General features: G+C 41.4%; 1 protein-coding gene across 1 annotated transcript in view; it reads right to left on the bottom strand.

Annotated features, from left to right (window-relative positions):
- Nucleotides 1–23124, bottom strand: part of rimbp2b (RIMS binding protein 2b) — an 89212-nt gene that overhangs the window by 62920 nt on the left and 3168 nt on the right. Inside the window, 3 exon segments of the mRNA XM_079686393.1 lie at nucleotides 6234–6371; nucleotides 18097–18228; nucleotides 18326–18419. Coding sequence (XP_079542519.1) covers nucleotides 6234–6371; nucleotides 18097–18228; nucleotides 18326–18391 — 336 coding nt within the window. The 5' untranslated portion in view covers nucleotides 18392–18419.

The following is a 23124-nucleotide window of genomic DNA, read 5'->3' as shown; positions in this document are numbered from 1 at the left end:
GCAGTGGCTAGAGATTCCCAAACTTGGCAGAGATTTAGCTTTGAAATCCTCAAAATGGGCATGAGACGATTTAGCCTCATTGTATCATGCATGCACTCACGTGGGTCAAAAGACAGGGGATTCCGCCAACCTGTGGTAAACCCATTAACCAGCTTAACTTCAGACACTTCCGCAGCGTTTTAATCTGAGATATGAAGCAATGTTTCTTCTGCTATTTCTAATGTAGTCCCTTTTAGCTCAGCGTAATAAGATACTATCACGACTACATCTATTTTACAGGTTTTATTTAATATTACTGTAGCGACATGTTATCTCAAACCTGTTTTAGTGGTCTTATATTTTTAAAAAACATCATTGCGGCTTGAATACGGGGAAGCAATGTGTGTCCATTAAAAATCAGTGGTGAAAGAAATACTGAATTTTACTTTGGTTAAAGTACCGATACTAAAAGGAAAAGTCCGGAATTCAAAACGTAAGTAAAAGTAATAGAGTACTGCCATCGAAATATATTTTACAAACCAAAATAAAAGTACTGTTTTGTGTAATAGTCTATGTCAGCATTATATGAAATAAGTGGATTATTATCCACTGTGCCCTAATTTGTGCAAAAAAGCTGGTAAATGTAGAGCTAATTTGATTGACATTATATACTTAAATCTGTTTTTATATCTACTCTTAAAAACACACTTCTTTCCCTGGCCTTTTAGTCAGAGCGGAGCACGACTCCTGACTTTTCCCTGTGTTTTTTATATATCTGTTGTAATTTATTGTCTTTTATTGTGATTGTAGTAATGTGTTTTTATGTGATTCTAGTATTTATTACATGTACAGCACTTTGGTCCGACAAAAAAAATCACTTTTAAATGTGCTTTATAAATAAACTTTGATTTGATTTGATACTGCTGTTGATATAATAACCTATAATACTATATCATAATTGATCAGTTTATTTACATTTTGCTTATAATAAGAATCTGTCAAGTAACTAGTGACTAAAGCTGTAGAATAAAAAGGATAATATTGGCTTCCAAAATGTCGTGGAGTAGAAGTATAAAGTAGCCTGAATGTACTTAAGAACAATATTTGAGTAAATGTACTTTACTAAATTACACAGCTCATCATGACGAAGATGAAGGTGATGGTGTCAGCAGGCTCAGAAACTCAGAAGCCCCTCGAGGAGACTGGGAAGGATTCTATCCCTCTCTGCTATCTGTGATAAGGCTGAGATAAACCTAATCTCAGCATCATAAGTGTACCGTTATCTGGTGAAGTAAAGGCCCTTACAGTGGTGTGTGTGTGTGTGTGTGTGTGTGTGTGTGTGGGCACTCAAGTGTGTACAATCATGGCATACATTCCTCCAGCACCTTGCAGCCCTGTTACAGCAGAGCAGCGATGGGCCTTGTTCCAACAGCAACACAGCCTTACAGTTTACATCCGAGCCGTGTGTCTCGTTCAGGAGTGAGAAGCATGTTTACAGATAATGAAAACACATAATGGGGAAAGACAGGAGCAGTCTGGATGTGCTGTATAAATCAATTGTTTATTATCATGAGACATGTTAAAAGCTCACGGCTGATGTTTTGTTTCATTGAGTAGTTTGTTTAATATGCTTTATTGCTGCGAACACGTAAACTAACATGCTTTAATTACATTATTATGGGTTAATTATACTGTAGGTATGTGATATTTATTTGGGCTATTGTTATAATACTATTCTTATTTTGTAGGGTAATAATTATAAACCAAATAAGCCTTGTTATATTACATTGTTATATCAAAACTATGATACCGTTACAACCTAGTACTGTACATTTAGTACACATTTGTGCATGAATAGAGAAGTTGATTGTTAAGTAGGCCTAAAGAGTCAATACAAAAATAATGATACATCTATTGTAAAGAAAGAATGCCATCAAGGTTTACTGGATTGAATTGAATGATTACTTTTTAAAGAATAATTTTACATGTAAAGGAACAAGGTCCAGATGGAAATAAGATCGTTTAAAGTGTATTTGAAAAATGTCCCCCTTTTAACATCAGTTTTTTCCTGCACTGCCCAACAGAACAATAAGCGAAGCAGTATTGGTACTACCACTATTGCATTACATTACATGTTACTTGTTAGACGCTTTTATCCAAAGCGACTTACATACTCAATACTGTGGACAATCCCCACAGGAGCAATTTGGGGTGAAGTGTCTTGCCCAGGGACACAACGACATGCTGACTGCAGTGGGGTTTGAACCTGTGCTCCCCTGATCCGAACACCAACGCACTAGTCCACTGCGCTACACGCCTCCCACTATTAAGAATAAACTTTGCGAAATGGTTTTATATGGAATTTAAAACAACAATTCAGTGTTTTTCATAAACAATCACTTCATATATATTAGCAGCAGATGTGACAGAGACATGAAGTGGAAAAGAAAAAACACGCTCCACTCCTACTGCAGATTCTCACGCATGCTGCACATTGTTTGGCATATAAACCGTTCCCTCTTTAGAGGTATAGGGAGGCTACTTCAGTCATGAACACACATGTATTATGGAGAAACAATGACGGATAAATAGTCAATTCAATAGAGAAGCAGTCGGGCTGTTGAGTGAATGTTGTGTAGCTAAAGCAGTGTGCGGTCCTGGGTCAGCCAGCAGCATGTGAGCGTTAATAAGGGGGGTAATTGAATTAGAGGATCAGTGGAGGCTTGTAGTGTGGGCGCCACACGGCTCTAATTTCATTACAACTGATGTAAACATGAGGTTGGCCCCCAGCACAGGGGCCTCCCTCATCAATACATGCACAACTCACACAAAAATACAAGGCTCACATATAAAAAATTATTTTACAAAACATCAAATTTACACCTACTCGTCTCAAGTCATATCTTTTCCCAGCATGCAGATGTTTCAGCCTGTGTGTTCGTGAGGGTTGTGAGCTTTCACTAATGAAGTAATAAAGGTGAATCAGGGGGGAAATCAGTATTATGTGGCACGAGAAAAGCAGGAACACAGCATCAGCTATTCAGAATGTCATTAAATCTTGTGCAGCACAGGCTCTCTGGTTAGCGCTGTTGTCTCATAGCAAGAAGATCGATTCTCAGCCCTTTCTTTGTGCTGTTTATGTTATCTAAATATGAATAAAGAAATGATAAATCTGGCATTTATGGTTGTGTAGGCGAGAGTACATGACACATTAATATGACGCTAGGGAATATTTTTACTTTGGTTTGTTTGGAAGAACATGATGGGCACCCACAGCCTATGATATCCATCCTGCCAAGTGACTGTGGCTTTTTTTTCTTCTCAATTTGCGTGATGCATATTTATGATCAGCCCTCGAATGTGCCTTGGCCTGATGATTCACTTGACCATCAGACGGAGCACAGCCCAGTAAATCCGTAGGCTTGTCTGTAGGCCTTCTTCCTGTGATGAATAGTTATGAGGGCAGGAGTTAACCAAAGAGACCGAAGACAAACTGCTTATTTTTTCTGCCACTTTCCTTGATCTCAAAAACTCCTGAAGTTAATCCCTTAAAAAGAGTTATGTAAACGTCCTCTTTTGCAGAATATCAACTATTATTCCACATCTTAAATTCCTTTTACAAATCTCCATGCCTAAAGCCCCTGTCACACTGTCCCGAAATTGAAACCCGATGGACACACGATTAAGGAAATGTTCAAATTCGGCTCTGATCGTAACAACATCGGGCCATTCGTGAGGGCATCTTAAGCCATTGTATGACCGCCGGTGGAGTTTCTCAGGCTCCGGCAGCAACTTCGGGAGCGGTGGCAACATCTTTGGCATCACAAAGCATTGCCGAAGGACCTTGTGAAAGTTGATTTTCGTGTTGACTTCGTGTGTCCATTTTGCCCTTCGTAAGGCATTCTTGAGGGCATCTTAAGCCATCGTATGACCGCCGGTGGAATTTATCAGGCTCCGGCAGCAACTTCGGAAGCGGTGGCAAAATCTTTGGCATGCCAAAGATGGCTTAAGATGCCCTCACGAATGTCCCGATGTTGCTACGATCAGAGCCGAACATTTCCTTTATCGTGTGTCCATCTGGTTGTTTTATTGCGCAACAAAATCATGTAACCATATTATGTAAATAACCCAATTTGTGTTCTGTGAAACTAAAAAGGATATAATATATTATTTTGAAGGCGAGGAAATTGTTGTTGCTATGGAAGCAACATGACGGAGAAAACTTAATATCCTCTACATATAAAGACGGAGAAAGTAAAGAACAAAGTTGGAAAATATCAGTACAGTTTCATAATACTTTAACATAATTGTTTGTGTTACTTTCGTTGCAGTTGTATGTCTTAAATGTATGTAAATGTTGCCTTCCTGTGTGTGGTTCGAGGCCATCTTGGTGCGAAATTCACAATTCCATATTCGTGTGTCCATCGGGTGTCAATTTCGGGACAGTGTGACAGGGGCTTAAAAGAGGACAAGCAACAACAGAGAAAGAAAGAAGGCAAAACAAACTCTGTACCAAAGTAATAAAAAAAAACGCACTTCTGTCAGGATTGCTCACAGGAAAATCCCCACGCTGTATAATACAAGAAGCTGTAACGGCTGCAGACAGCTTGTGTACACGGGGAAGATACCTTTACCAAAGCGCGTCTGCGGTTTGTTGATTGCATCTCCTTCATGAGATAACAGAGCTGCAGGCTAATGGAGCTTGCTGAAGAAGTGCCTCATGCTCTGTCAGTTTTTCATTACCACTTCGCTCAGTCTTACGTAGGATCGTTCAGTATTGATAATTACTGACGCAATGCCAAACTTTCACCATCCATAATCGGCTGTTTTTCCACTTCAGGGAATTAAAAACACCATCTCCAACCCACTCACCCGCCACCTCACCAACACTCCTGTTCCATAGTCGCTTTCTCTGTTGACTGAGCGATGAAGAACACCTGCTTAATGACATGATGGCATGCAAGATGACTTCAAAAGCAGTCGTTTCTCAGCAACCACCACAGGTAAGAGGGAAGAGCTTTTGTGTGAGCAGATCTTTTTCAAGGATGCGTATAATTATCTGAAGATTTACAGCTGAATGAAGGCAACCACTGCCAAGTAACACCATAAACTACTAAACAACATTCTGTCTGTAAATGAAATATCCCTTACACAGAAATGTCGCGGGATCTTTCGATGGTTTTACAAATGTGTGGTTGCCTGGATTCTGCTGCTGCACATGACTGAAATGGCAGGCGAGAGTATAAAAATAAAGTTCACACCACCCTCATTATGAGAACCATTATAGTGAGCGGTGCTAACCTCGCACCCCTATAGACTACAGCTGGCGAACGTTAACTAGAAGGCCATGCTCTCAGTATGTGAGACAAGAAGCTTTGAGGGTTGAGGAAGGAGGCAGAACATTTTGTGTGAGTTTGCGCTATATATCCAAATCGGAAACTAGGGAACGATAATGCAGACCGCACTTTTGATCATTTCTTCTGTCACAGCTACTACCAATAACATGTATCTCTCCTCAGGTCCTTAGGAAATGTAAATTCAAATTGATTAAGATTCAAGAAAAAGCTTCGAATAACAAAGCTTCAGTTAAGGGTCAGACTAAATATGTCACTCATATCGTCGCCTCCGTGACAACAAGAGTCTGGTGAGTGCTCAGGAGACACAGACCCCCGCCAGCAAGCACACATACACGACTCATCTCCTTTGCGCAAGCACCACACTAAGGTTTAATCGATGCAGCTCATTCATATTGAACCACAGACGTCAGGGGAAGCCGGGGGAATTACAAGCAGCCTTCACTGTGAGATCGCAGCAAGCTTGAGGAAGAAGAAGCAAGCTTCACTATGGATCTAACGTTTACTTTCCAGCAACATGGCTACTTGGTCTCTTCACACCACAGGAAATGAAAAAGAACATGTAAAACAATACTCTAAACAAAGGTATCACAAAAACACAGAACGCCATTTTTTTTATTATCAAGCATCCACTTAGCTATGAGAAAATTAACCCTTTGACCTCAGTAGAAGCGTTTATCCAGCGTTAACACAAACATAGCTCATTTGAAAATTAAAACAACAACTGGAGGGAAAATAACTCATGCTTCAAAAGTTCACAATCCAAAGCAGAGAGAGGGGAACATGAACTGCAGACAGTCGCTTTAAGCAAATGCCTCCACACTCTTCAACTGCCTCTAATGGACCATGCCCAGCCCAGCATCAACAAGCCTTTATCTCCCTTTCACTCAGAGAACTCACCAGTAACTGCTGCTTTAGCCTTTGGTGGCTAAGGGTCCCCGGGTTGAGTCGTCGGGGTCCGCTGTTGTTCTCTAGAAGACGAAAGCTGTCCAAATGCTGCAAACGTGGGAGCTGGAGCGGCAAAACTTCATTTCTCAGCTGTGGAGGAAACAGAAAATGGTTAGTTATCAGCATTCCAATGACCATTTTACAGTTTAATTGAGCAGTTTTTTGACAACTTATTCCAAATTTCCCTTCACCCCTGCTAGTCCCACTGGTGATGAAATCTGCTAGCACTTTCTCTGAGTGCTGCTCAGAGCCAGCAGGGGGTCTAAGTGGAAAAACAGCTAACAGCTACACTCATGCAGTGCAAACAGTGTGCTCTCTCTTCATTGATCTTCACAATCTCATTCTGACAATGGAAGGAATTTACTTGACTACCTGGCCACCTGCTGCTGTCAGCACACATTCGACAAAGTCTAGTTTAGTTGATTTTCAAATCACGCTTGATAGAAGAAAAAAAATAATGGATCTGCTGTGAAATCAAATCCTGGTGGACTGTACTTGTGAATCTGTGCATTTCACACAAGACATCACGTGATTGGTTTAATGGGGGACTTAAATTGTATTATCTCAGTCATCCAGCTGTTAAACCCAGCTCTGTCTACTCCCATCCCAAAATCTGCAAACAACCAAGCAACATGTTGGCCGAGTTTATCAATGAAAAAAACACTTAAGCACTTGTTCAACCAGATACTTACAAACCCACACCCAGGTATAAGATGCCAACAAGCTAAAATAACATCCTCTCTCCATGTATAACCACTTAGCCAGCAATGCTGATAGCACTACCTAAACCGCTTGTTATTGCCAAGCTAGTGGAGCTGGCTGGAAATAATAATGCCCCCTATTAAATTATTCATGCCTCCAGTCAGGTGGAACCAGATGCTGCTTTTGTGTCATAGAGGGAGAGCTGTAACTCGACTCAAGCATGGGAGGCCATCGCTGCGTGGAGGTAAAGACTTCATAGAACAAGCATGTATGCTACTGGGCTACAAACAAAACATAGGATGTCATGACACCAGGCTGGCTGTTTCATGTGACATTTTATGCCTGTGTTCAGAAAGACGAGGACGATGGTTCAGTAGGTTAGTCCTAAGGGGGGCGAAGCCTGAGGAGCCTCTCGCAGTTCACCAACCCTGGTTGGTGTCGCTGTAGCCCACTCTGACATTTGTTGCCATGGCCAGAAGATGACCTTTTCTGTCCATGCCATGCTTTAGTGCTGAATACTAATGCTCTGGTGCTGTGTGCCCGCCCCTCATGGGAACAAGCAGGGCTATTTTTAGCCACGTGTCCCCAGCTGCACATCTCCAACCCGGGGCCAATGGGCAATTAGTGTTTGTTTCTAATGGCAGGAGGCAGTGCCGTAACCTCCCAAACTCAAGCAGACATCTGGACAAACACTGTTCCTGTCCTGCCTTGTAACCCTGCCCCAAGGCACGGCTCCTAAAGCCATGTCGTCCCTCCATCAACCTGAAACTCCCCAACATCAGCTGCCATCCACTATGGATACAATGTGACTTATTTACAAGCTCATGTGTTGAATTTGTTATAATATTAACAGATATGCTCAAAGATTGCAGGTCAATCCCTTTGAGAACCTATGAATAAGCCTAGCAAAAAAAATATTGAGGGATGCCCACAACATTGTCTCTGGCCCAGACTGTGTCCTGACCAGCGAACATGATCCTTTATCATCAAATTGGGGCCCACCAACTAATATGGTTTGGTTAGACCTAAGAACTCTTTGGTGCATCAGTCAATCCTAAAATGAAGTTAAACCCCATATCAAATGTACCAGCATTTGGGTAGTCCATGCCTAATTATTTGTCAAAGGGGCCATTGATTTTAATGTTCCAATTACGGTACTGTATCTCAGAACACTACATGGAGTTGGACATAGAATTACAACTAAACATTATTGCAGGGAAGCGACCTGTGGCAGCACCCACCTGTTGCTCAAAGTGACCACGCCCCTGATCACTTGAAACTTTAAGCCTTGACTTAATAAAAGTTCATAATCCAACAGTTGTAATATTTAGGGTGAACAATTAGTAATAGAGAAAAAAACACGAGTTGTGTAAAGCTGAAGACATTTTATATAGTTGAATATTTTAACATGGGATATATGGAAATTGACTCGATTTTTGTACTTTGGCAGATAAACTTTTACCGCTCAGACCTGCTGGTTGCAGCTTGGGTGTCAGAATTGTTCAGTTACAGATTCTCTCTTTAATAAAAAAGACTTCAAATCTTCTAAATAGTTACATGTCAATTTATTTAGTCAATGGTGTATGTATAAGTATAATTATTTAGGACTACCATTTCATCACTGTGCTTGTGAATGGCCTGCTCAGACACGGACTGGAGATCTGATTGAATTACATTATTTGTGATAATTGTCAGAGCTTTCTCTTTTCAACTATCCTAGTGTGTAAATTCCATACAGGCATTTCTAATCATGCAGAATCAGACACTGGTTGTTTTCCAGCTTACAGGCATTTCTACAAACCCATGTTGGGCTAGACTGCCCTTAACTGAGTACAATCTTTACAGAATATTATGAAAATATCTGGCATGGTGGGTATAATGAGTCAGTTTTGGAGTCTGTATGTCATGATGGTCTCTTTGATTCATTTTAGTAAGGGCAAAGCTAATTAAATCCACCGTATTACAGCTTCTTCATGCAATTACCCTGTGCCCCTCTTCATTGATTGGACAGCATGGAGGCAGTGGATTGGACAGCAGGCTTACCAAGACCACAGAGACCTATAACATCGAACAATGTAGAGGGCCCTATCATACAGTTAACAAAGATGAATCACTGCAACAAAAAAAGCTTTGTGCTGCAGCACCTATTGCAAAGCAGAGATTTCTTCCCAGTAATCTGATGTGAAATTCCACTTGATCAGGACAATAGAATCAATTACAACCCTACATAAACACAAAGCATTAACTTTGGAGTACATTAGCATTCCATTAATCATCTTCAACATTAAAAGTGTTGTAGAAACAGCAAGTCTGCCTTCAGCTGACTGGCAGAGTGTGTCTGTTGCAATGCCTGCAAATAACATGTTATCAAAGAGAGTGCAATTAACCTCCAACATGGTGGACAATAGTAAACCATGTCCTTATTAAAGACATGAACATTGGACATGGTGTTCAACAACCACCCCAGACATCAGAGGACCCTGCTCTTGCAGCTACTGTCATGGAGTATAAGCTGAATAAATCAAATTACCCAGGCTTAACATCTCTCGGTATCTCTTTTTTTGTAAAAAATATAATTTAGCAAGTTTGGGATAAACTTACCTATGAAACAGGATTATGCTTCTTTTTTTTGTAAACATGAGCAGAGTTTGGACATAACAGACGAAGTAAGCAGAAAGGCAGAGACCGAGGCCGAGATTGAACCTCTGGGGATAAGCTTTTTTATTACAAAGCAAATCCTGACAAATAATCATCACTGCCTGTGGATTTTGGTAAGATCCACATAATCACCCCCAGGCCCCACCCTCGGGCCTGATCATTCACCTTCGGATCCAGACAGCCCTCCACTTCACTGAGCTGAACCACAAACAGACTTACTGACAGCAAGGCAAGAAAAACTCAAAAAATAAGTTTCAATATATATAGATAGATTTGTACATCAGTTCAGCCTGGCTAAAGCTAACCCAAAGCCTGTTGGTGTACAGAAAGGGGTTTTGCCTTGGAGTCCAACCTTTTCTCCGGCACCAATTCCTATAAATCAATGACCTGTCTATAACAATGTTACTCTGATGAGTAAAGCCTTAGTTTAAGCTTTGAACAACCAGGGTAGGACCTGCAGGCTTTTATGCAAATATTTGTTCCTTGGAAAATGTCACAGCTGTCAGTCACATCTGTAAACTGGAGTGAAAAAGGAAATAGCATCACCCTTAGAATACATCAGTACAACTAACTTCTGTTGGCTCATCTAATCTCAGACTGTTCACACCAGATCAGTGTTGTCCATTTGACTGAGTGGACAGTGCTGATCAACTCCAGGAACAATCAATTATGAATGCAGTCAGATCCCTGAGGTGATTACTGGCTACTCTCCTCTGACCTCCAGAGAAGTCAGCAGCCAGTCTCTAACGGGCAACTGAACCCGACTACAGCAGTCAGTCAAACTGCCGACATGACGACAGCTGGCACAAAATATCTACTTACATTAAATTATTGCTGCGGGAGCTATGGCGCAACACAAACATGCGCTGTAAACATTCCCATGTACATATGTAGAGATACAAACTGCAACACTCATGCTGCTGTAATGATACATGAGATCACATGCACACATAGACAAAAACATACACATACACTAAACATGTGTGTTTCGGATCTAATCTATAGGCTTATATAGCACAAAACATCTACGTAAATCTGCCCTCACATGGAAATACCTTCTGGACACACAAGAGACACATGATTGCTTTGTCATGCATGGGACAGTCCAACCATCAGAGCAAGTGATGCATCTGCTGACAATGATAATGCACTTTCACTCTGCCGTCACTCTGAGTCTCCCGGAGCCATCTTTACAGAGATTTCCCAGTGAAGATGGTGTTATGTAACAGCGGCCGTGGACCCTGCTGTTCATATCACTAATGCCTCACACTGTGGCGGGGTCACGTGCTTTATCCAGGCCACATTCAGGCAGCAGCAGCAGCGTTCCAGCTGTTACTACAGCCGAGCCTCAGTCACTCAGGACCATGCTGAGCCATGCTCCGCTCACACTGCTACACCCTCCACTGAGCAGCCATGTTCAGCACATCAGCACTATTCCTTTCACTTTCACTTGCCTCTCTAGCACTGAGGACACACTATAACCTAGCAATCCGGTTTAGTAACGGGTTAGGGCAGCACAATTAATGGAAATCACAATTTTAGATTTCTGCAATTAAATGGACATGATTGACTGCAGATTGACATTGTTTCCTGCAGATTAAACCAAATTAGTATATTCAAAATGAATCTCATTTTAAGTCTTATTCTGATGCCGTGATATGTACAATAGCAGGAATGTAGCACAACATGGTAGAGCAGTTCGCTTTTTATTTAAATGTAAAAGTGCCTGTTTGCGCATATGCGTTTGTTGGGATTTTGTTATCCTTGCAACTTGCAAGACGCAGTCATGAAACTTAACCCATGTGTAATCGAGATCAAATTAAAGGACGTGTTCGAATAAGGGCGTGGCCAGATCAAGGGGGGGATAGGGGACAATGCCCCCCACTTCACAAAACCACGTAAGACCAAACTGAGGGCGAACCTCCCTGATGCGTGTAGTACGAACAAGAGTGCCAGAATAGGGGGCGGGTCACTGGTACTGCAACGTTATGCTCCTGGGCCTGTTACATCATCTATTCTATGGTATGTTGTGGAATGTTTACACATAGATGCTGATGCATTCTTGTGAGATTTTAACTAGGCAACCTGATAACATACTGAAGATGAATGATATTTTAGAGGAATCTTCAAATAGAATTTGGGCAAAACCAACCGTGTTGTGGCTTACTTTGAATACAGATACACAGTGCATTGCTAACTGTGGCCCAACGAGAGATGACAGACTCTAACAACACATGCTGCACGGTGCCCTTAAAGTTTTAACCATCCTAATAAAGACCTGAACAGACCAGCCTCAAAGGGAAGAATGAAACTGATACACAACCATGATGGAACTTGTGATTTGACCTTATTGCAGTTATATCAGTATCGGCATGTATATAAGAATACAAGGTGGCAAAAAATGACAGTTCAGAAAAGTCAAAGATTAGTTGGATGTTACACTTCCTTCATTTCGAAAGATTATTTTCAACTTTAACCAGCTTCAATACAGAAGTTAATGATTACAATAGAAATGCATACACGTCTGCTTGAAAGGAGGCAGTAGTAGTAATGATGAGGATTTAAGTCCATGTCAGTGGTCCTTGTTGCTGTGGCCAGCTTCCAGATGGGAGTTCAAAGAGTTTGTTACCGGGGCGGGAGGGGTCAGGTACAATCATACATGCTCACCTTGAGGTCCTGAAGGTGTATAGTTCCTTAGAGGGATGGCAGAATGCAGCCAATCACCTTTACCATACATAACAAATAGATTGCTAACAGGGTTATATCATCTTAAAGAATGATGATATCAGTCTGTGTAGTGTTCACATCTTGTCATGAACAAATACTAACAGAAATCTCACTTATGTCCTCGGGTCTTATCAATAAAGATTTGGGCCAATACAATACAATCTGACTTCAATAAGGTATAACATTGAGCATAAGTTGTGTGTTTATTTAAATTCAGTTCTGTGACTTAGAACAACATGTCTGAACCTATGCGGTAAACCCCACCCAATTGGTTCCCAGAGGAAGCAAATACACACTAAGAACTGTATGCAAATATATCTGACCCAGGGCCAGATTTAAAATTACAAAAAGAAACGAAACACTACTCTTTCTCCCTCCTTGAACTCCTACACCACAAACACAACCGCCTGCCTTCTCTCTCCAACTCATTGCAGAAAACAAATTTAGGTCAGGAATATGAATATTCGTCTCCTGTGCATAGTGAAGATAAAAGCCACTTGCTGGCGGCTCGGGGACAACCAGTGAAATGATGAATGGCCATGTCTGCTTGTCAAGGAGGACAGGAGGAGCTACATGAATGGGAGTTTGTAAGTACTCTCTCATATTAGAGGTGCAGGTCGAGACTGACAGCCCTAATTATGGAAGCTCTTCAAATGAGCGACCTTGGGAGGCAACAGAAATATCCATACCTGTTCAAACACACATACACACAACATGTTTTCTCACAGTAAGAAATCACAGTTCAGCCTCCACTGTTTATTCCTACTGCCACCCTCCTCATGACTGCCACCTATAGGATCTTGTCTTATTGCAAATTGAGCTCTGAAGCTGATGACACAACATACAGAAACACTTACATCCTTCATACATCTTTAAATGCCCTCTATAACCCTACTATAAATCTAGTTTACATTTATAATGCACATTGCACATTGCACACATACAAATACACTATATTTTGTGGTATGTGGGGAAAAAACACCATGGAGTGTAAGCTCTTGTTTTAACAGCCTTATATTGATAACAGTCTACACTGGTGTACATCATTGATGGATAATCTGCACATATGTTTGAAAATATCCATGGGAGCATATTGATTAATATCTGATGACTGCTGCCTCTCAATTAGCATTCACATCTCCAACTCATTAATACAACTTATTTTACCCTAATGATTTATTTTTCAACTTAAGACTTATGCATCTCCCCTGCATGTAGACTCTACAAAAAGATCCATTTGACAGCATGGCAGTGACAACCGGAACCAACCCCAAAAGATCATGTTATATCACCCAGACCATGAACACATTGATCCTCTTATGCAGACTGAAGTATATTTAAAAAAACACTGCAGCATTTTTTCAGCTAGGATGAGGAACTCAATTTAACAAAATGACAGTGAAACCTCATTGCATGCAGATGATGTGCAATGTCCTCTGGCTCTTCCCAGTGCTGTTAAACCCAGATATTCTGCACTCCTGTGCAGAACAGCCCAAAACAGGTTTATCCTTCTCTTAAGAAATGCATGTTACAGTACTAGGCTACATATGTGCAATAACCAGAAAAGCACATTTCCTTTATTGTAGCAGCTAAGCGTCCTAGACACTAAGACATGTTATGATGTTCCTTATCCCTCACTCAGCAGCAGCAGCACAGGGATCCTGCAGCAGAGGCAGCACAACAATCCTTTTCTGAGAAAAACACACGGCTTGACAGCAGGCAGTGGATGTAACAGTACCTTAGCAGCAGCGGTTAAAGGGCCGATGCAGTGGCAGGTGTTTCCTACTGTTGTTAGAAAGACAGAAAAGCAGCGGAACCGGTACGATGGCTGTGGCAGCTCTGTAGCATAAAATGGTTCATCAGTGCTCGGCAGAAAGAGGCACAGCCAGGCAGCGCAGGGAGAGAGAGAGACAGCCAGCGAGCATCACTCAGCTCACACTACCGTAACTGTGCAGCAGAGCACACACACACACACACCCATCAACACGCCCCCTTTCCCTCTCTCTCTCTCTCACTTTCTCTCTCACACACACACACACGCTTAGTCACACAGACACAGACACGCAGGGGTGCAGAGGCAGTGCAGTGTGCAGCAGCACTGAGCAGCGCTCCCTCTCCAGGATGTCTTTCGTCTCCCTTTATCAGAATTGGTCATTCTATGTCCTATTCTCAGCAGTCACAGACAATCCTGTCAATAAAGCCTTCCAGCCACGTGCTCCATCGTACCGCCTGCCCACCTAACTGCCACTGATGAGCAGCCATGATTGAAGCTGGCAAGGTCATGTGAGGTTCTCTGGCATCCCCTTTGGTCTTTGCTCCCAGTTTTGTTGCAGTGTTTCTCTGATATTTTTTTTTTAGCAAGCTGATCCTGGGACTCTGCCTCGCCTCGTCATGGGTCATTATGCCACAGAGGCTACCCGGAGGCTCAGTTTGACAAACCCTCACTCCCTGAATGCTGGGCCAGACCAATCAGCTATCACAAACAGCAGTTACAACCTAACCATCCAATCACAGATCAGGAAATCAAGTGCAGAAGGGTATTAAAGGGGATTATTTGGGCCATCCTGGGTTTTTTTTCACCACAGGGAGATGTGGAGGGGAGCAGCACAGCATGTGCAGTATGGCTGCCCTCTGTGGCTGACAGTGGTGCTGCACTCTGTTGTGGGAAAAAGAGAGAGGAGGAGCAGGGCCCAAAACAGATTTGCTTTCCTCAGCTTGGATGCCTAGCAACCACAGCAGCTCCTTACCTCTGTTTAGAGCCTTCCCTCCACCTCCAGCGGGACCCTCCCTGCAATCCCAATTGAAGCTTATTTTGCACTGTGGCTGTTGAACACTTGAGGCACCACGTCATCACAAACGACTGATGTCAAATGATCCCAACTGTGTCGACACAAAAGGGGGAGGTGCTGAGCTTTTACAATGAGCAACACACACACCTGATGTTTTCACTATAACGTCAGCAGCTATGGGTAACTGTAGATTAGATCACCTCCAGGGCCATTAGTAAATTAACAAAAAAACAGAACACAGCAGGAGTAAAAGTAGAACTACAAGCACTACACTTCTTAGATCATTTTAACAAGGGAACTGTGTTCATGAATTTCTTTTGATTCTATTTCTCAATGTAGAAGTAATGAATGACCTTGAAATGTCTAGTTTGATATGGCTCCATGAGTAAGAATAATGTAGGCTTTCATTTTTGTGCCTATTGTATTTTATTAAAGCTGAAGAGTTCAAATACTGTAGCTACATGCTTTCAAAGTGTGGGTCAAGTGGAAAAACTTTTTTTTAAATCCGTTAACATCAAACTGGAATTATTACATTGTCAGAGCAAAGTGGGATCAAGGCATGTCTCACTCAAACTAGCGAGGGCAGAGTAATGCAAGGTGAATCAAATAGCTGGTGCTTCTGCTGGTCTTGTGTTTTTTTAATAATCATTCAGAGGATGCCTGCCTACCTTAGCATGTTAAATGAAACCAAAACTGTTCAGACAGCTGTCAGATGATGTCAGAAAGCAGACCAGGAACTCTAGGCGTGCCTTAACACAGCTGACTGAGAGACGTTTGGAGGTGTGAACAACTGTTTTGACATTGGCATTTGTGATGGGTTCTGCAGATTAACAAATTACTGTGTGATGCCCAGCACCAACCACAACACGAGGATGTACAGTAGCTTATATATTAAGAGGCAGCAAATTAAAAGAATGTATAGAACAACAGCACCAAAGACACATTAAGACAAAAAGTATATATCTTCAATGCTGATTTGACAAAAGTCTGATTACCAATATCTCATAATATTTAGTCTGGATGATATAATGATCTGCATCCTATATCAATATAAAACCTCTTGCTGAGTTCACCACATTTCTTGTCTTTCCCTAAGCAGGAAATAAATGCTACCCTTTGTGGTTACAGACCAGTGACTTCAGAGATAATGAAGTTCCTTGTCCTGCTGTTCGCCTGCAGAGAGATTTACTCCAGTGCTATCCATAACAGCCTCCGCTGAGCACTAGCAAGCCTCTTGTTTCAACACCACAGTCCTTTCTGAAAACTCTGGCTGTGCTTTCAAAACAAGCAAGGCGAGGATTGTGTTTTGTTTTTTTAATAGGCAAAGGCTGTATGTGATAACAAACTGCTACTGTCACTTAAGGTTGCTGAAAAGGAATCACACTCTCCTCTCTTAAAGGTAGGGTAGGTAAGAATGAAGAAACCAGCTCGAGTGAGCTAGAATTTGAAAGTAAGCAGCTGAAAAAAATCTGCCCCTTCCTTCAGACTTCCTTACAGAGCCGCTGCTCCAACACACACGAACGTGCACATGACCAATGAGGGCACGAGATAAGTTTGTGCACGAGAATGAAGGCTGACAGGCAGGTAGGCCATCTAGTTATTTTAGCCGGGCCGGCTCAGATGATTGGTCGTGCTTTTTACAGCGCCACGGCTTCCACAGATGCATTTTTTTATGTATTTATTGTCAAAGCATTTAATGTATTCATTGCTATCGGGATGTTAAGAGCATTCCATGGAATATAACAAAAAGTGTGAATTACCTACCCTAGTACCTTTAATGTCCCGGTAAGCAAATTACTGTACCTGTGGCAGTCAATCAAGCTATTCCATGTTGTGATCAGAAGTGATACAGCTCAGTGAGAGAACAGTGTGCCAATTCTTGATCCAACATTTTAAATACAGTCGTACCAATAAGAATTACTTCAATCATAATTGTATTTATTTACCACCAAACAGAGGATGCTGCAAGCTACGTGTCACAGTTGAAGCAGGAGAAATAACATTTTTTAATCAAACTAGCTTAAAAAGGACTTACAGTGTACCCTTCTAGATCAACCAACACTTTCCACATCCCCAAGCAGGTTGTTATATAGCCACACAAACACAATCCAAAAACAAATACCACCCTGTGCTGACAGACTGACGTTAATCTTCACGTGGACACTGATATAAACTTGTTAAGCCAACCCAGTTGCATTTTGCACATCTGGATAACAGCCGCATTTCAATTTGTACCATCTTATTTCTGCTACTACCGAGGCTTCCACAATCAATTTAAATTATTTCTTATTTCTTAACTTGTCTCTTAATGGTAATTTTATTTTACACAGTAGCGCAATGCCACATAGATAAGGTTATAAAAAGTCAGTGTTTCCACTCTTAAATAGCTGCAAGGCTTCCTGTCTTTCACTGTCAGCAAATGTGTTTTGCTTACATTCATATTATTTTAACCGACACTATACCAACAATATAACGTATTGAATAACGTAGGTATTGTTATCGACAAATATAAACATACAATTTTAGGGGTGGTTTTGAAATATTATAAACTAATGCAAAACTATGGCAAACCTTCTTTAGTGCAATACATTTGTAGAGACTCCATATTTAAGGCTGTATTTAGTCAAATGAATATTGCATAATGCGATGATGGGTAATCTCTTTGGAAAGAAGAAAATTACACGTACTATAAATAAAGCATTCAAATATATTGTTTGATTGGTAGCTCAATCATCTGCATAAAAGATGAAAATACAACACATATGGTTGCATTTGTTAATGATGAGCCATAATGACAGTAAAGAGATAAGGAGTGCATAGTGAGGTCAGATTATGGCTGCAGGCATCAACAAGTGCTGATGTCCAGACACGACTGAATCAAGGCTTATTCATGGAGAGCTTCACCACAAACACACCGGCAAACAACACGGCACGCTCACCTTATCTGTGCCTCTTATCCGGTTGTTTTTCTTTGCTGGGGCTAACCTTTGTCTCTGGCTCCACGCTAATTCCCCATGAGACTGTTTCAGGAGTTTCTCCACCTTGCAAGTCTTCTGACAACCCATTGTCCCCTGGCACAAAAAAAAGGATATCAAGTTAAGCCATGCATCAATCACATTTCATCCCAATGATACATTCCCTGTTTTCCCTTTACAAGCAATAACCTACCATGACAGAACGGTTTGCATGCTTCTCCAAACGCTTGTCATGGTCAGCTGTGGAGGGTGACGTCATAACTCCAGCATGTTCAGATTATAAATATCTGTATTCAGAAGGGTTACATAATAATGGATGTTGGATTATTGTTAGTACACACAGAAAGAAAAGGCGTGACCGAATCAGAGAAAGCGTTTGGTAAATGTATTTACCAAAAATGATACACAAATAGGAGTTGCAAAACTAACAAAAAAGAAACAAACCTTAAAACTCAAAATCTTACCTAAACGAGAAAATAAATATACAGGCTTCTTACGTACACTAACTTAAACAGGAGAAAACGATCAATCCAAAAGGGAAAAGAAAACAAAAGGGTTTGCAGTCCTGAGAACATAAATCTGTCTTGCAAAGACAGGTAAGGTGAAACTGGCCCGCAGCCAGAGGAGAAGGACAACGATATCAAGGTGCGAACACAGCACCATAGAACAAAATCTCAAAATAAGCGCCGCGTTGGGAGTAGGAGGAGTTGAGTCAGTGAGAGCGGCCGAGGAACTGCACGGCTGCAGCTAAATATCCTCCCGTCTCCCCAGGTGGACTAATCAGCCTGTCGAGGGCAGCCAATCAGCTACCGGGCACCACCTGTTCACTCATACGCAACCACAGAGACACAGGAGGAGGAAGAAAATACCAGCACACAAACAACATAACGACCCAGTCTCCTGTGTACATATAGAAATGATGAAAAGTGAAGATTTTGTATTGCTTTATTACATGTAAAGTGTAATGTATAGCTAGTTTAAACCATGATGTAAAAGGTAAGAAGACATTTAGATTGTATATAATTGGACCACAGCTTACAAATACAATTATACAATTATCCACAGTAGCTGCAGGCTATACATTGGCTACAGTCTTTTAATGTACTTTGTTTAATATTTTACTACCACCCACCTCTGAGGCAGGGTAAGCATGCTCCAGCACAAAAGAAGCAGAAATTAAAACTTCGAGTGGTCGAGCCATCAGGGACAGTTCAGTTTCCACCGGTTCATCCAGGCTAGCGTTCTCCAAAACCACTGCAGAAGAGACTAGTTAGATGTTAGATTTTCCTTCCCTGTCAGCTCTAATTCCAGTAAGACCAAGCGCTCTTTTGTAGAAAAGCTATTCATACTATTTTAAGAGCCCAGACATATCTCATACGCCACACACAGTAACAGAAAAGCCTTTCTCCAGCATTCAATTGCTATGACAGCCTCTATAAAACCCAAGTAATATGATGCTTTGTGGCTCACTTTCAGAGATCACAGCATTAGTTCAACAGTTTTTTTGTTATTGCTCAGATAAATGTTTGTTGCCCATTTCATAATTCCAAACAGCTCTATGTATTAATTTAATTATGTAAGAGTCTAGCACCATTTAAAAAATGAGTAGCCTAGGACTAGGTTTAACCTGCAAACACATGAGAAGTTCACAGTTCAGGAAACTGTGATTTGGGAACCATTAGGAGTGCAACTGTATTTTTACAGTGAAATATTCCACTTAACAAATATCCAGTAGTGTAGGTTAATTGGTTTGAGCACCATAATTGCCGCTTTGGAGGGATTTCAACATGTTGGTATAAAAAAGTAGCAGTCATCACAGACCCTCAAATAATGTAGGAAGCCCAGTGGCGGACTGGCCATCGGGACGCTCGGGACGAATCCCGATGGGCCGGTAGCGGTGTGGGCCGGCCTGGTCGGATAAGTCACTAGCCTTTGCATCCGTTATGCCCGCATCAAATAAAAGTAAGCTAGTGTATGTTGTCTTTCTCTGACACTGACCTCAGACCAGCCTTCACACTGGGAGCTCGCTTCGTCTTCTGGTGCTGTTTAACATCCATAACTTAACGTAAGTCAATCCTAGTGTTACCATCGAAGTATTTTGAAGTAGCTAAATTTATGAAATTGCGGTATACTGCAATTAGTAAATAAGTCATAACTAGCATTAACATGTGTTCCGTTTTAAGTTTGAGAAACCGGCTCGGGATACACTTTTTGTTTTTGTTGCTCTTAACATCCTGATAGCAATGAATATCTTAAGTGCTTTGACAAAAAATCCATTAAAAAATGTCATCTGTGGAAGCTGTAGTACTTTAAAAAGCATGGCTAAAATAACTTGATGGCCTACCTGCCTGTCAGCCTTCCATCTCTGTGCACAAACTTATCTTGTGCCCTCATTGATCACGTGCGCGTTCCTGTGTGTTGGAGGAGGGGCTCTGTAAGGAAGTGGCAGATTTTTTCCGGTTGTGTATTTTCAAATACTAGAGCACTCGACTCGAGCTGGTTTCTCCAAAATTACCTACTCCACCTTAAAGGAAGACTATATCCAGAAAAGATAGTGATGCACCTCTTAAGCCCCACGGACTCGGTTCCGGGGCCGAAATCGCGTCATTTAAACAGTGTGCGAAAAAGCACACGTCCCACCGTCCAGGACGTGTTATTTACAATATCGGACAAGTAGATCTTCAAATTGACTTTTGTGACGTTTTTAGCCCTTATTTATTGACAAATTATTGATAAATTGAGCTTACAAAAGAAAGAACTAATTCGTAAATTGTCCGTGTCCGCCATTGTTGTGGTTTTGCTTGTCGATTCCGAAGGAAATGCATCTCGCCGCTTTCCCCTTTGGAGTCGACCGTCACGCAGGCGTGATCAGATCAGATGACCTGTTCAAGCCGGTGCCGCATAAAAACAACAGTCTGCAGCGGATGACATTAAGGATTTTGGGAGCTAATTTACAGATGGCCCTGAGCCCAATAGAGATTGCCCTGAAAAATTTGCGCGGACGAAAGGGCACGAAGGGTTTGGGGGGCCTCCCCCTAGAAAAGAAAAGATTTTTGCAGGTCTTAGATGCTGTCTGGTGCATTCTCTAGACTGAATTATAAGATGAACCACCACAATATTATATTGTACAATTTCAAGTTTGTTTGTTCTTGTTTGTGTTTGTTTTCGCTTGCATGCCCTGCATAGCTATAAGAAATACTTAAGTTGTTTGTCAAGACACTTTCCATCTGATGAAGGCAAATGCCTTCCCAGATGTAAAAAAGTAGAAAACATTACATTCAGTTGTAACTGCCAAAATAAACATTATTTACACTATTATGGCCCCTGTTAAAAATGTTTGTAATGTTATCTACTGTAAGTTGGTCGAATGAATGCTTCCTCATCCGGAAGCTGACCGAGCAGCAGTCGAGCAGCAGTCGAGAGGAGCCGAGCGCATCCGCGAAGCACACAAAATGGCGACGTCAGAGTTCCCGTTATCCGGCAAATCTAAATCTCTTTGGTCAAAATAATTTCCCTTTAGCGCAATACCGCTTCAGTTGCGCCACTTATGTGACAGACAAGAATAGTCCATTCTAATGTGTAACACTTAATTGGGAGAAAGAGATGTCCTGTATGGGTTGATTGTGCGTTGATCTGTTGGTAATTCCTCTGGGTTCCGGTGGGCATGTAAACAAATGCATAATTTTACTGTCGGGTCACTCATTACTGGATCCGCGAGCTGCATGATACTGGCATAATAGATTGCCTGATCGGGCAACCAGCAGGTGAGGCTTCATTGCCCGAGCTAAATACTAGACGGCCCGGGCCATCGGGCAGTCCTTAATGTCGAGCCCTGGTCTTGACAACATTGCCGTTTGTTTCTGTCGAAAGTACTGGCACAAAGACTGGGATATCACAGTCTTTGTTTCATGCAAAAAGACCCAGTAAACACGGAGATACGATGATGTAAAGTTAATACATTTCAAAAGTATGAAAAATGAAAGCATATATTTGAATATCTTCGACGTATTTGATCATTTTAAGAAACGGAAAATACTGGAAACTGTAGATCCTGCTCAACAGGATTTATATGTGTATTTCTGTTGAAAGTACTGGCTTGAAACTATATGCCAGTCTTTGTTTCATGCAAGACCCAATAAACACGGAGATACGATGATATAAAGTTAATACAAATATATTTTAAAAGTATAAATAATGGAAGCACATATTTTAATATCTTCGCCGTATTTTATCATTTTACGAAATGGAAAATACTGGAAACTGTAGATTCTGCTCAACAGGATGTATTTACCAGGGAGGGGGTGAGGTTATCAGGTAAACGGAATGATACGAAAAGAGACGAAGAGGGACGGCGGGAACCGAAGAGAGACGGCGGGAAATGGAGAGAGACGAAGATATAAAGTGACAGACAAACATTGAGAATTTAGATATAGTTAGATAGATTTAGAGTTTTGAACAGTGGCGGCGCTAGGGGGTGGCTACTTGGGCTCAACCCCCGGATGTTTTCTGAAAAGCCCCGGATGTTTCAGTTAAAAAAAAAAAAGATTTTTTTTAATTTTTTGAAAATGTCTCGGGAGTAATGTGCAGTACCGGAATGCACCAGAGGGGCAGCCACTGCGCGACATTAGCCTGAGTACTGCGTAGCCTTCCCTGCCCTGAAGAAGAAGTGATCCTTCCTAGAGCCTGACGAGTTATTTTCATTGAAGCAGGCGCCACAAGCTGCAGAAGCAGCAGTGTCAGCAGCTGACAACAATGTCATCACCAGCAGTGAAGAAATGGATGATGTTTCAGGTTTGATATCTGCACTCTGGCTGACTGAAGAAGTGAAAAACAGTGATGTAACGTTAATCTTATAGCTAGTAAACATGGAGTAACCACACTAAGTATACCCTTATATGTTAGTATGTATACAGAACATGAACAATTATCCTAAGATGTAACGTTAACCCTTCATACCTCTAAATTAACGTATTCCAATTTTTATTTTGTTTT

Source organism: Notothenia rossii (genome assembly GCF_949606895.1).
Source record: "Notothenia rossii genome assembly, chromosome: 6".
Taxonomy (NCBI): Eukaryota; Metazoa; Chordata; class Actinopteri; order Perciformes; family Nototheniidae; genus Notothenia; species Notothenia rossii.
Note: the sequence above shows the minus strand (reverse complement) of the source record. Positions and strands in the feature narration are given on the sequence as shown.